This window comes from Macrosteles quadrilineatus, unplaced genomic scaffold, assembly GCF_028750875.1.
Source record: "Macrosteles quadrilineatus isolate MER2022 unplaced genomic scaffold, UCM_ALF_1.0 Scaffold_5__1_contigs__length_97177068, whole genome shotgun sequence".
In the NCBI taxonomy this organism is placed as follows: domain Eukaryota; kingdom Metazoa; phylum Arthropoda; class Insecta; order Hemiptera; family Cicadellidae; genus Macrosteles; species Macrosteles quadrilineatus.
Window position 1 is genome coordinate 71,299,189 of NW_026542598.1, and position 14,350 is coordinate 71,313,538.

At 34.3% G+C, this 14,350-nt stretch overlaps 1 protein-coding gene across 1 annotated transcript in view; it reads left to right on the plus strand.

Annotated features, from left to right (window-relative positions):
• Positions 1–4,630: 4,630 nt before the first annotated feature.
• LOC128993968 (ATP-binding cassette sub-family D member 1) overlaps positions 4,631–14,350 on the plus strand; it is a 43,812-nt gene continuing 34,092 nt past the window's right edge. The window contains exon 1 of the mRNA XM_054418115.1: positions 4,631–5,584. Coding sequence (XP_054274090.1) covers positions 4,956–5,584 — 629 coding nt within the window. The 5' untranslated portion in view covers positions 4,631–4,955. The remainder of the gene's footprint in view (positions 5,585–14,350) is intronic.

A 14,350-nucleotide genomic window follows, 5' to 3' on the forward strand; every position in this document is an offset into this window, starting at 1 on the left:
TATGTAAAGAAAATGTATAATCCATCCAACCGTTATTGAGTTAAAAAAAATTGTTTTAAAAAATTCAAAAAATGTTTTCATTAAACTGTGGGATACAATAACAAGTGTTAAAAAGTGTTAATTTTCAAATAAAACCTGAAGGCGAGTGAGCACAGCAAACGAGCTCATCTTCAAAATAAACTAGAGTTTGAAATAAAACCACATTAGGACAGGACGACGTCTGTCGGGCCAGCTAGTGCTAAATAAAATTTGTTTCAACAAAGCACAATGAAATATAAATATAGATGAAGATATTCCGCATAAAAGTAAGATAATTTAGAAGTGAGGGTGAAATTGTATCAAAATACTATATAGTTTTTTATACGAACATTAAACAAGTCTTAAATCAAAACTTCAGCTTTTTAACTAAACCAGTATCCAGTACACAGTAGAATGTAACTTTTTAGTTTACAATCTTATTATTAAATCTTTTAAACTAATCGAAATCCTCTATCTTATGATAACCAAAAAGCCTACAACTAAACTTCCAGAGTTAAATCCATTAGAAACGTGGTAAAAGATGATGGACGACGGAAAGAAAGCGGTTGAAAGATTATTCAAGATAAAAGCTGTTCCAAAGACGTTGTTGATTACTCTGTGGTAGCGTTCTCTATGAACCTCAAGAAGAAAGGTCAGCTCCACATTTTCAATCACAATCTAATTAGGAATAACTTCTAAAATTAGTGGATATCTTCTATCTATCCTTTATTATTATTTCCACAATCCTATAACATGTTTTCCTGAGATAAAATGCATTAGTAACGATGACTCAAAACGATGGCTTAAGAAAACAACAAAATTAAAACCGTGGAAAGATTCTTGATTAGGTTGTGTCACAGATATCAGCGCATCATCAAGATTAGGGCCTACTCTATGGCGTCGTTCTCTTTTGTGCCGTAAAGGCTGACAAACCACATCCTACCAAAATTTAAGATGATCGAAATCATCTTTCTATTTTAGTATAGTGACCACAAATCCTTTTAAAATTTTCATTGTTCATCAACATGTATTTTACAGATTGCAATGGGAGATTTCCACAATAATTCTTCCAACATCATAAAGTTCACATAACCAAAAATTAGGTTCAATCTTTAATACGTATTTCATAGATAAAGGTAATTTAAAACACGTCAAACGACGACTTTTGAAAACGAAACTCCTGTAAAGCGGTTACAAAATGCATGATTACTGAGCCAAAGATATCATCGCGTTGTCGATTACTCTATGGCGGCGTACTCTGTGTACCGTGCAGACTTCCCGCGCCCGCGGCTACGATCAGCTGTTATGTAGAGTCGGCTGCTGTGCGCTGTGGCTGTGCCGCTAGATCATTTTCACTTATCCTCAGTAAACAGCTCATTACAGTAAGTCATGCTTGATGTACCAGTCGTTAGTGGTGTTACTTTCCAACGCCTGCAGCTACAGTAGCAAGACGATGGGAATGTTTCTTGACAATTCATCACTTAGTGATCGTTAGGGAAGAAGGAAGCGGATAATTAGTGTTAAAAGCTTAACGTATGTCGTATAGGTATACAAAGTGTGGTTGCGGTTGTAAATTATACTGAAACATACTGTATTCCTCCTGTGATTGTTACATTCTCGCTCGATCGTTCGGAAAAGAAAGTAGTCTTTTTGGTGGTTCGAAACTGGACCCAGGTGTCCTTGATCATTGGACATTTAATAAATAGTCTTGGCTAAGGAAACAGTTGAATACACTGGTTATCACACTCTTCCCTCACCTTGATTCATATTAAGCTCAATACATGTACAGTGTGCATACCTATCTCGAGTTGACTGATTGGAAGAAGTGGTGATAAATTGATCGGCCTACGTTACCTATAAGAATCAATCCAAACAAATTGTATCTATCGACACATGATTGTTGAACTAAATATCGTTCTTAAAATTGCAAAATAAAATAAAAATACCCAAAGTGCATAAATTTTAATTATGAGTATTGTTTGTAAAATACTAGATCATAATATATGTGAGATACAGATTATATGTGAGATATATGAAGATAATATATGATAACACGTCACGCTGCTGATCTATGTTGTATATATATTATTTTTTTATATTAAAAAAAAGGTGTTCTGTTCTCTTTGTGCAGGATTCTTAAATGCATTTGTCATTAGTTAAAGTAATTTATATTGGTACGTGGGTACATACATTTCCTTTTAATTAACTTTCTATATTTGACATGTCTCTAAAACATTTCAAATGTAATCCTTTGATATTTTACTTTTTATATTCTGAACCAAGAACAAAAAATATCCAAAAGAATAAACCTAAAAAATACACAAAACAGCGAAAAAAAAACAACACAAAGAAAATCGAAACTACCTGAGTAGGTAAATCACGTTTTTGTTGCGGTCAATTACAGTTGCGAGCACGATTACTAGAAAAAACTGCGAGTGACGCATCAAAGATACGTTTACAGCTGATGTTGTGGCGGGAAACAAAGCAGATCAGCTGACTAAATTCACGTGATCAAGTGAGTAAGAAGGCTATCAGGTGATAGAGGACCTGACTCACTACATCAGCTTCGCATTAGCTGCTTGGCTACGTCATCAAGTAAACAACGTGTCACTTTGCTGTTAAAAAAAGCTGTAAAATCAACACTCATTTGATAGCCACTCTGTTATTTTCCTGTAGAAAATTGAGAAGCCATCATTACCCCTTAAAACCAAGTGCTTTCACGTTTTCCGTATAGCGAACATAAACTAATACTACTTGTTGTACCATGGAGTAACAATAAACATACCGTAACTGTAGTCTACTTCCATATAGATTTTATTTTCTTATAGATGAGCTAAATTCTCTTACAACGTTTTAAGACATGTTTCTGTCCGGTATTAGTGAAGCAATCTTTGAGATTTTAAAATGTTGGTTTGGTTGAAACGATGCCTCTAGGAATCGAATGAGGTGACTATTGAACAGATTATTAATTTTATACGCAGTGTCAATCCAAGAGACGGGACGGGTTACTTCTTACACAAAGATACACTCAATATTAATTTTGCTTTTATCCATTTACTTTATATTCATACACACAGATTTTAGAATATTAAAAACACTTTTGGGTGTAACTCAAACGTAACATGATTAATTGATTATGCCTACAGGACATGAATCACACATTTACGAAAGAGGCTTTCGCTTTTACAATAGCTTGATACGTGTAGATATGCGGTGTACAAAGTCAATGCTTGTAAGTACGTTACCTTTATGATTGACAAAAAATGTACAATTTTTTATCATTGTATGTTAATTGTTTGAACATGCAAACTTATTAGAAAAAAGTATCGAATTGAACTTAAGAGATTGAATAATGATTGTTCACTAAATATGAATTCAAAATCAGTGTAGAATGGAGTGAATGGAGTTGTATCTTTCAGCGTTGTTTCTGGCTTAGATCAGCTGTTTCAAATACCAATGACCAAAGACAGGTGGGCACACTGAACCATTCATAACTTCCGTTTCACGAAAGAATGAAAAGGACATTCTTTTTCTTTAAGAGAACAGATGAGTTCTCCTAGACTCCAGAAGTGATGTCTCAACATACGATATGATTGGTCACAGCCACGTAACCGGAAGGGAAGCAGTCTGCAGAGTTTGTTGTGTCTGCTACTGTGCCATTGTGATCTGTGGTGTTGTGGAGAAGCAGTGAAAGTATTGCATTGTTGGGTCCAAACCCAACGGAACATGTCATGGACCAGCGAGAGTTAGTGAAAGCCAACAGCCTCCACTGTCACTTTTTAGAGTTTTATCTCATAGTGTGGAGTCACTGACCCTCCTTTCTTTTGGATAGCTAATCTACTGGTATACCTTGGTACTTGGCCATATGAAGAGGTCTGACTGATACCCATGTTTATAGTGTACTTCGAAGCTCGTTCAGTTGATCTTTGACTACGTTGAAACGCCAATCGCGATTCTCGGAGCAAACTCATCAGTCCAAACCACATATAGTTCGATGGTCCAAACCTATAGAGAAAAGTTTTACGAACACCGAAAGGTAAATTACTTAAAAATATAAGTTCTCAAGAGACCCAAAAATACCTTTTTAGAGAAAAAATTTCAAAAAAGAGTGGTATGGGCTTATACATCAACATCACATTATGGGCAAAACACGACAAGGGTCTTGGCCGTTTTCTTACAACGAACATAACACATCCAAATATATTTTTACAAGATCTAGGATTTGTTTAAAATTTAACAACTCTAATAGAATCAACTATTATAGTTTTATACAAAAGCGAAGCATTGAACACGTTTTTTTATGATTATAGGAAGAATAGAAAAGTAACCTTTTTAAAAACTTACTTTAATGAAAACTTCAAGAGACATTTGTTATCAATAAACAATAAAACTTACTATTCCATGGTCATAGAAAAAAAAACATTCTAGTAAGATATCTTAGAGGTTGATACTATTGAACAATATTCAAAAGAAAACATGAGATACATTTATTGTCATGTGACGTCACAGAACGAAGTTTTCTCATAAAGATAAACTCAAAGGCCACAGATATGACGTCGGTTTGCTTGGAAGTGGTGGTGGTAGTCGTCGGCACTCGGCAATGCATCAGCATCAGTGTTCCTCGGGTCGTTGAGCAGTATTGACGCCGTTCGCTCGTGTACTGTCTCTAACTGACAGCTCCCTCCTTCAGCTGATTTGTGTTGTCTTGTCAATACTGACATTGACTTCTAGGCTGCGAACTGTCAATGTTTCGCGAGTGATTGTGAAGGTGGAATGTATCTTTAAACATAATGTAGACTTAAGTGTGGTGGGAAAGTGAGTGTTTAGTGTAATTTCAATCCCGGTGCTCAAATGTCATATCGTTCCTTTATAATTTATCTCTAAACTAATATTAATTTCGCTTTCAAATTACGACGCAGTAACAACATAACCTCAAAATGCCCGCTGTGATATCCAAGTATCTCGAAGAGACCGCTGTAAAATATAATATAAACAAACAAAACTGTAGCAAAGCCTTGGTTGCTGCTGCTGTTTTAATGTACGGTTGTAAGATTAGTTACCCCCTGGTGCAAAACCTATATAATAGGACTAACAAAATAAACTATACCAAGTTTAGGTGTAGCCCCAATGAAAGTAGTCAAAGTGGACAGTCTGATTCAGAAGATGAGAAGTTACCACCAACAAACAACAACCTTGCAGTACCAAATGGTAATGTTAAAAATGGTGAATATGTCGACAACAAGAGAAAACCCAAGGTGCGACCAATCGCTCCTGGATTCAATAAGGAATTTATAATTCAGCTTTACAAGCTTATTCGGCTAATGATTCCTGGTGTATATACCCGTGAAGTAGGATTACTTATCCTTCATACGCTAGCTCTGGTAACTAGAACATTTATGTCCATCTATGTGGCAACCATGGAGGGAAGAATGGTTAAATTCATTGTGAAGAAAGATGTGAAAAGTTTTTCATTCATGTTATTGAAGTGGTTAGGTGTGGCTCTTCCAGCAACGTTTCTCAATTCTACCATCCGTTACCTGGAAAACAAACTGGCTTTGGCCTTTAGGTAAGTGTATTATAAACTTAGACTTATCATTATTCATAAAAGTAATGGATTCCCAGGTCCTATGCATTACTAGAGAGTTGAGAGAAATCCTAAATAGAAATCTTTATTGTTATTGATCATAGATAGGCCTAGTTAAATAAATGATTCAAAGTAGCGTTCAAAACTTTAAAATACAAAGACAAGTTAAGGATATAAGTTACATTATCAAAAGCTGTCTATAATGTTACAGCTTGGTGAGATGCATCGTTGCATATACAGTAGACTCCCCCTTATCCGGAAACCTTTTAACCAGACATCGGTTTAACCGAACTACGCTCAGTAGAGGTGACATCTCTTTATCTGTACAATTTTTATCAGAACATCGGTTTACCCGGAGTAGATCGGCAGGAAGTAGGCGGTACTGATAGGAATATTCTTGTGGAAAAGATTTGAGACCAGTTATCACATGTATAAATACAATGCATTCATAAATTTAAGTCAAATACTGTATACAGTATGCATTTAAACGGTCCGTTTTAACAAATTTTTGAGGACGTCGGTTTTACTGGAAAAACTATTATCCAGAATGGCCTCGGTCCCAAGGAGTCCGGATAAGAGGGAGTCTACTGTACTGTTTAAAAGCAGACATTTGATATTGGGAACTTGTAAATGGACAAGATGGAGAGATCACCTGCATGTGATGCAGAGCCTCTCTCTTTATAATATTGTTCAAAATGTACCATTGAACCACATTTTAACACATTGTGTTTTGGCCACTAGGGACATAAAAAGAAAAATTAATCGGACCCAGGTATGTCTTACCTAAGGGCCTATGTATGGAAATTTAGTAAAAAAACAAGTTATATATTATCTGTATGATGTAAGGTAAGTTTTAAGAGAGTGTCTGATCAACAAATTGTGTCTGTAGACCTCTAAGGAATCAATATACAATTCTTTCTTCTCCATTTGAATTGGGGGTAATACAGTGAGAAACCAAAATAAAGCTCATTTTCTCCTCTTTGAGACTTGCTAATTGTTAATTCAATGAAATAGTGGAATCATGAGGTTTTTATTTTCTTTAGAATTTCTAATAAAGCTGGGGTTTCCGTTTTCCCTCGCAGTGGTTCACAAAACAGTTCATAACTCCTGAACTGTTTGAGATATTTTGATGAATAAAAAATCAAAATGAAAAGCTAATTTTTTCCTCTACAATCCACTTGCCCAAAAATCAAGTAATATGCAGTGGAAAGCTAAAATAAGAGGGGGGGTACACTTACCCCAGATCAAGGGGGAAATGTACACCCCAAACATCATTTTATGGAAAAAATTCTTAAAAACACAAAATTCATATTTTTACAAAATAAAAAGTACATATATCCAAAACTTTCCAAATAATAAGCTCAGCAAATTTGATTTGTATAGCACCTACAGGTATATTTTAATCTGTGGTCAAAGTTGTACTATGATTTGGGCCGTACGCTTATCCTACTTGAACTTACCCAATTATTCATTGCTAACTAAAATGTTTATTGCTCATTTTAAGATTTGGGTTAAAAATGCGATACCGGATTGTAAAAATATAGGTACGGTACCGATAAGTATTTTTTGGGTTGGAATGTAAAGCTTAAAGTGTGCCAATTCATTCTACACTCACCTTTTATTGAGATATAGGGATTGCTTAGTATCATTATTGGTCTTTACTGGTCATTGTATGATGATCAATCAGTTACTCAACTTGTTCCGCATTCTATATTAGGCCTAAAAACTTTGTTTGGAAATAAATTGAATTTTCTCAACACCAACTTTCTCTTAGTTTTATTGCACTACAGTGCAGTATGACAAAGATGCCAAAGTCTAGGAAAACAAACCATACCGGTAGTCATGTTGAAACTACACACATAGTATAACCATAACTAGTTCACTAGGTCGCTTGCTCAATGCCAACTCAGATCTATAGTGTGGGGTGATATATGGTTGGTTATTGATTTGTTTAGTTTGCACTCAAGACTATGCCTACGCCCCTGCCCCATACAGTAATAACAATTTGAAACAATTGATACAAAATTATTGTCTCAACTGAGAAATAAATAAATTCAACTTGGGTAGTGTAGAATTTTAAGGGATTAGAGGTATTTTGTTTGCTTATTAAATGTCTCTTACTAAATTATGTCCCATTTATTAATACTTAGTTTGCAATTTAAATTGTTACTATGGAAATTAAGATTTTTTTCTGTTTAAGATGATTTCTTCTTCATCAAGGATTTTTTTTGCTGGAAATAAATATGGGCAGATATTTAAACATAAAATAAATAGATTAATTGCAATTAATACTAACATAATTATTCATTTGTAGAGACAAACATGCATAAAGCAAACGTGAAGTTACTTTGTTGAATTTTTTTGTTACTTTTGTACTATTTTAGAACTAGGCTATGCCAGCAAAACTCTGTGCATCTCTAATTCATGAGTATTATTTATATTAACTGTAAAATTTAACCAACATGTTTGAAAACATTTCCTTAAAGTGCTGAAAACTTAACTGAAACTGATAAGTATCTAGGCACCTCTAAGGTAGGTAGATAGGTTAGTCACGATGTTTTCTATTTAAAACCCACTAATATTGCTGATAGCTAATCCACTATTTTTCTGCGCTAATAGGAGGTGGTTTTAATATCACACTAGTTTAAATTTTTTGACACTCATCTAAATATAGGCTACTAAATGCAGATGATACCTGAAATAAATGTGAATCCATCTAGTTAATTATACAGTCTATTTTGTTTTTCTACATTAATGAGCTCATTTTCCCACAGAAAAATTACTTTACATTATACCTAAAGAAACTATTAAAACAAAAAATGTTTCTTTATTTAATCACAACAGGTCAAAATCAAAACTGATTGTTGGAAAGTAGCATTCCTTCTTTGTAAACTAATGAGGTGCTCATGTCATTACAAACTTTTCTCATTATATTTCTAAGATTACTAAATAAATTAACGGCAAGGTAGGCTGCATGTCATGTAGTCATGCTGTCTTTATTGGGCAACTCACTGGTGGAACAAACATACCATGACATTTTGTTTAGATCTGGCTATTTCACTGGTTACGGCTATTGGTATTGAGGGTGATCATGGTTTAATCTAAACTAGGCGAACCCGTGCGAATTCGCACGAATAAATTAGGATAGCCTATATTGTAGCAATGTAGAAGTTACGTCGTTGTATCGACGTTGGTCTTGAGCTCTATCGTTGGCTATATACGTTTTTTTGCTGTTCAGTAGGAGTATTTTGCAGGACGGAGCTTATCATGCTGAAAACTTGCGCGAATGGATTAATATCAACCAAATGTTTAGTCAAAATGTGCATGAGTTCAGTGCTGCAAAAGCCATTAGCTTTGTTTAGTATTCTTTCTTGAACATCGGTTTCGACGTCGTAGATATACATTTGGGCATATGTGGGATACTCCCCTTCTGACGGTTGAAAGGTGCCAATAGAGTGATGAATTGTGTCGTGCACCTTATACATGAAAGGCCCTCCACCGTTATGTTCTTCAATTTTAGCTCGAGTGCTGACCATTGCGAGCGCAGAGTTGTACAATCTAATGTTCTCTTTGTAGTTTCTGCTCAAATTATTTGCTCCATTAGGTAGGCTCTGGATATAATAACTTTCTCGGTATGGTGGTAGATTAACTTTTCCTTTATTGCAGCAGGATGAAAATCCTTCGCCTCGTCCTCTTTGTCCACACCACATTTCTGACATTTTAATGCCATCTCGCCGAGTGAATGCTGCTGAGTTCTTGTATTTGTCAGTGTAATTTTGTAAGTACACGTTGCCACTAACTGTTCCAGCTCCTCGTCTGGGCGCATTACGTTTTGCATTGCTTGCCGTATTTTGACTCGCAGTTTCCGACCTGCAATATTTCTTTGTCGTCGGGTCCTTGGTATGTTTAAACTAAAATAAAATGTAAAACTTTTCTCCCGTCGTGTCCTATAGGTAATATTTCTTTGCCGGGTTTCTAATTATTTTTTTAAAACATGCAAACTGTTTACATTTCAAAACCAAACAAAACAGCTGGGATTTCTTTTACTTATGTATTGACATCTGTTTCAGAATATAATAACATTCAAATCAATCACAATGTTATTCTTATGGAAGGAACTTTGAGGGCAGCCCACGCCCTTCAAAAGATATATTTTGAAAATCTAAAGCCAGTTTGCACATCTACACACCTAGACGAACATTTTGGTATATAATATGTGGGGTTAAATCTTAAAACAAAAAAGCCTTATTGTTCACAAAGTTTCATGTCGCGTATTAAATATATAGATAACTTCTATGTTAACATGATTCATATGTATGTTTAGTTTAGCATATAAGTACTTTTAAGTAAACATGCAGTTTTGCAATTTTAAATCCCAACATCTTATTACTCCGATTATATACGTAGTTTTTACAGAATTTGACGTCAAAATGACGTAAAAATATCTTTTATATTGACATCTTTTACATCAATTTTACACAACATTTGTACAATCTGAGTAAAAAAATGTGTGTTAGTCCTTCATTCTTTACCAAGCCATCCATATACTTTACACTATGAGAAATATCTTTCTATTTTTCTAAGGTAGGTCTGATATTACAATATTGTAGTACTCGGCCACTCACTCTTTAAAAGTTACCATGCAATTGAGTGGAGCGAGAGAAGTTCTTATACTACACTCCTGCTTTTGTTTTAAAAGTACTCCTCCTGAACAGCCGAAGCGATCCACATGAAATTTAGCACACTTAGGGTACAGTACGGTAATTAACTATGGGAAGGTACCGGTATAAATCTGAAACGGTACAAATCGGACGAAAGGACTTTTCACTACCGTACACAAATTTAATTTTTAAGAAATTTAACATGGACCTTATAGGTTTATTGGTCGCCATGACATTATTTGCATGATAACAATAAATAGGTAAACAAAAGAGTTGTAACATCTATGTTAGTCTACGAATCATCTAAAATAGCACATTACAAATAGGTACAGAGCAAAAGGGAAGAACAATTGGAATAATATGAATAAATGAATACGTGAATAAATGATATCGTGGAGCATAATTTACTACAAAATGAAGAAGGGTCGCCGGAATTAGGCTAATGCACCTTCAGATACTCCAAATAGCCATTCCATTTATGTTAACTTAGCATACCATTGACTTTGGATACTGTAGGTGGTAGACATTCCATTTACGTGAACCAGACGTACCATTAACTTTGAATGATGCAAATAGCCATTCCATTTATGTTAATCAAATATACCATTGATTTTGTATACTACAAGTTGGTCTATATTTCTCATTTATGCGAACCAGATGTAACATTGAATAATGCAAGCAGACAACTGCATTATACACCTAGTCTTATTGATTTTGTTCCATGTGCAAACAATAAGAAAGTTAGAATGTTTGGATTTTTTGCTTTGTTTACATTTTCTACATTTCTATGTCGATACCATCGATACAGTTCAATTTCGCTCTACAACATACAAATTTGATAAACCAAGAATATTTTATGAAGCTCAAGACCTTGGCTTTGACCTTATAATCAATCGTAGAATATAGTAAACTGTTTTTGAAGTTTCTTTTAAAGAACCACATTACTCTGTTGTGAAAAGCTCAAGCTTATTTTTCCAAAACCCTTCCACCATAACTTTAAAAAAATTATGTATTGATATACATATCAATCTGCCTAATAGTAGTAAATAAATATAAACTACTGGTACTGCAAAGCTAAAAGCAAGAAATTACATTATTACTAATACAGTGCAATACAAAGTTTATAATTTGTTTAATTTATTATTGTCTAGACCCTTAAAAATAAAAATTTCCAATAAATTTCCAATTTAAATAAACTTTTCTTGGTTCTGTGTATTATTTTTAGACAATTAAATAATTTCTGATCGACTATTGACTTAAAAGATTTAACATTTAACCATCATGAAAGAGAAGGGGATGATGATAACATATATCTATATGCCTAGTGTCTCGTATGAAATTTTCGGGGGAAAAATAAAAATTAAAAAGTTGTCTTGATAAATAGGTTTTGATGAAAATTAAAATGTCAAGCAAACAAAAGTAAGGACATGACAAGCCCAACTTGACATGATGGATTTGCCTTGGTCCAACATAGAGTATCCTTATTACATAACTGAGGCCGCTACACCTTCGTCAAGGTCAGCCTCTGACATTGATTACATTGTTACCTTGCAGAGGCGCTGTCACTTCGAGTCTTTGTTTAGTTATCATGTCTTGAACTTGCATTCAATGTTTGTGAGGGGCATTTACAGCTGATCGATTTTAATACAGCTGATCTTATTAAACAAACGGTATCAGTAATCTGACAGATATTCTCTCCCATCAGCTTGTCAACATTATCATGGGAAAGCAGTAGCTATGATATTTTATATGGAAAATTACAAAAGTTGCAATAACTTTGAAATTTTAACTTTACTGCATTGGGATGGTACCGTTTTGTTTAGAATCATAAGGACCATAAGGTACTAAATTTTAATTAAAATCTGTCGAGCAGTTTCTAAATTAGATTTTTTGTTACTTTATGGGGAAATTGAATTAATTACAGTAAATTTTGAACAGTTATCTTTACAGCAATGAGGGTTGTACCAATAGTCAATGGTTGTACCGTTTGGTTTAAATTTGTAAGGACTATCTTAATAAATTTAATTCAAAATCGTTCAGGCCATTTTTAAGATAAGTTAATATAAGATATTATTTTAATTTTATGGGAAAACCACAATTAAATATCAAAATAGAGATGGTACTATGAATTAGTACCCACATACCAAATTTCTTCAAAATCGGACCTACCTCTGGTGTGGTCTGTTGTAGCCTGTACAGATCCACACACACACACACACACACTACTTTTTTGGATTCAGAAACTCAAACTACAAAATGTTGACGAAATCAATACTTTCATTTCATGGGCCTACAAAAAAAGTATACCAAAAGGGAGAAAGATTATATAGCCTATTGTAATGGTTTTTTTCTAGTTAATTGTGAGAATCATTAAAAAAATACATAGGACTTTGTTTGAAAATGATACGTTAAATTTAAATTGTGGCAAGCTTCTAGTGTATCCAGTATTATCCTCAGTATCAATTGGAATTTTATTGTAGATATCAATAAGAATTAATTAATAGCTTACCTATCTAGTCTTTCAAAATTTACTAGTCCTACTTTAAAAAAAAATCCTTTGAAAGACAAAGAGGCAGTTTTTTTAGTTTGAGAAATCAAACACTGGTAAAAATGTTTGGCCACACCTGATAATTTGATCCCACCTAGTCATTTAATTGCTATTCATGGCTACACCTGGTCTTTTCAAGGTTAGATAAATGATCGATACCATAGAGTTTAGAAGATTGTGAATCGAGTTGTCCTGGAGCCAGAAGCATTTTTACTGCCTGAATTTTAACACTCAGTCATTAAAGAATTCTTTTGAAGCGCAGAATGTTGATGTAGAGTTAGTTGAGTTGAGTATGTATAATGGGTGGTGTTGTGATGGTGACTATTATGTCCTGATCTGAATTGAACTCAGATGGTTCATTTGAAGGTCAGATGAGTGATTAAGAAGTAGAGGACAATGAACTGCTTTGTAATGGGTCCAGATATAAGACCTGGTAATTTAGTTGTAAATAATTTGAAGGTTGCAGAAGTGTTATGAAGAGGTGATTGTGAACTTTGTTTATCAAATACATTGTCATTTGCTTTAAACCCATGTCATTTTAGGGCCAAAGGCATCTAGGTGTGGAGAGGATGTTGATTATGTTTAGATACAACCTGATCATTTAAATATTGATCATTTAAGGGTTTATTATGTATAAGATTATACAGTGAACTAAGATGACTAAAAGTCTTGTACATCTTGATAACTAAACACTCTTGGTCATTAACCATAGTAATTTAAAGGTCAGAAGAAATGACGAAGTAGATTACTATGAAAGGATGATAAATTGTGTTGCGTTGTCCATGGATCTGATTGCTGCCTGATTTGGACCCAGTCATCTAATTAACTTAATTATTGGAAGATGAGGAGGAGGTGTAGTGAACTGCATGTGCAATATTGGAGTTAAATTAGATCGTGAGGTAATTTGAACATACCTGGTTGTTCAATCACGAATAACTTAAAGATCAACAGTGGGGACAGTGAACTGTGTGATGCATTTTGGTCACCTTATTTTATAAACACAGAGAAGTAAGGTACAGAGGAAACACACTTACATGGTGTCTAGAGTTCGACCCTAGGGAAAGTTTTGAAAGCTTATCGATGGTTTGAAACTGGGCCCAGCTTCCCTTCTCATAATATGATCCTGATTAATGAAACAGCTGATTTGAGTCATTAACAAATCTACATGGATTATCTCACGCTATTATATACTCATCTTTACTCATATTTAGCTACGCACCCAAGTGCGCCCTGTCTCAAAGAATTGATAATTGATCATTTATAAAAGTAGTAGAAGAAACAGTAAACTCGTAGTGTAAAAGTTAAACCATACCCTTTTTGGAACATCTAGTCAGGAACAACTGTTTGTGGCATTGCAAGAAAATTTAGCCATGTATCTTTTAACCGAACCTGGTCTTTGAATCCCAATTCGTTCTGATACTGGGATAGGAGGTGGCAATGAACTGGGGTTAAATTTTATTATAAAATCATTCAATATACATCTGGTCATTTAAAACCAAGACATTTGAAGGTCAAGGGAGTGACCAGAGTGTTGTAGGG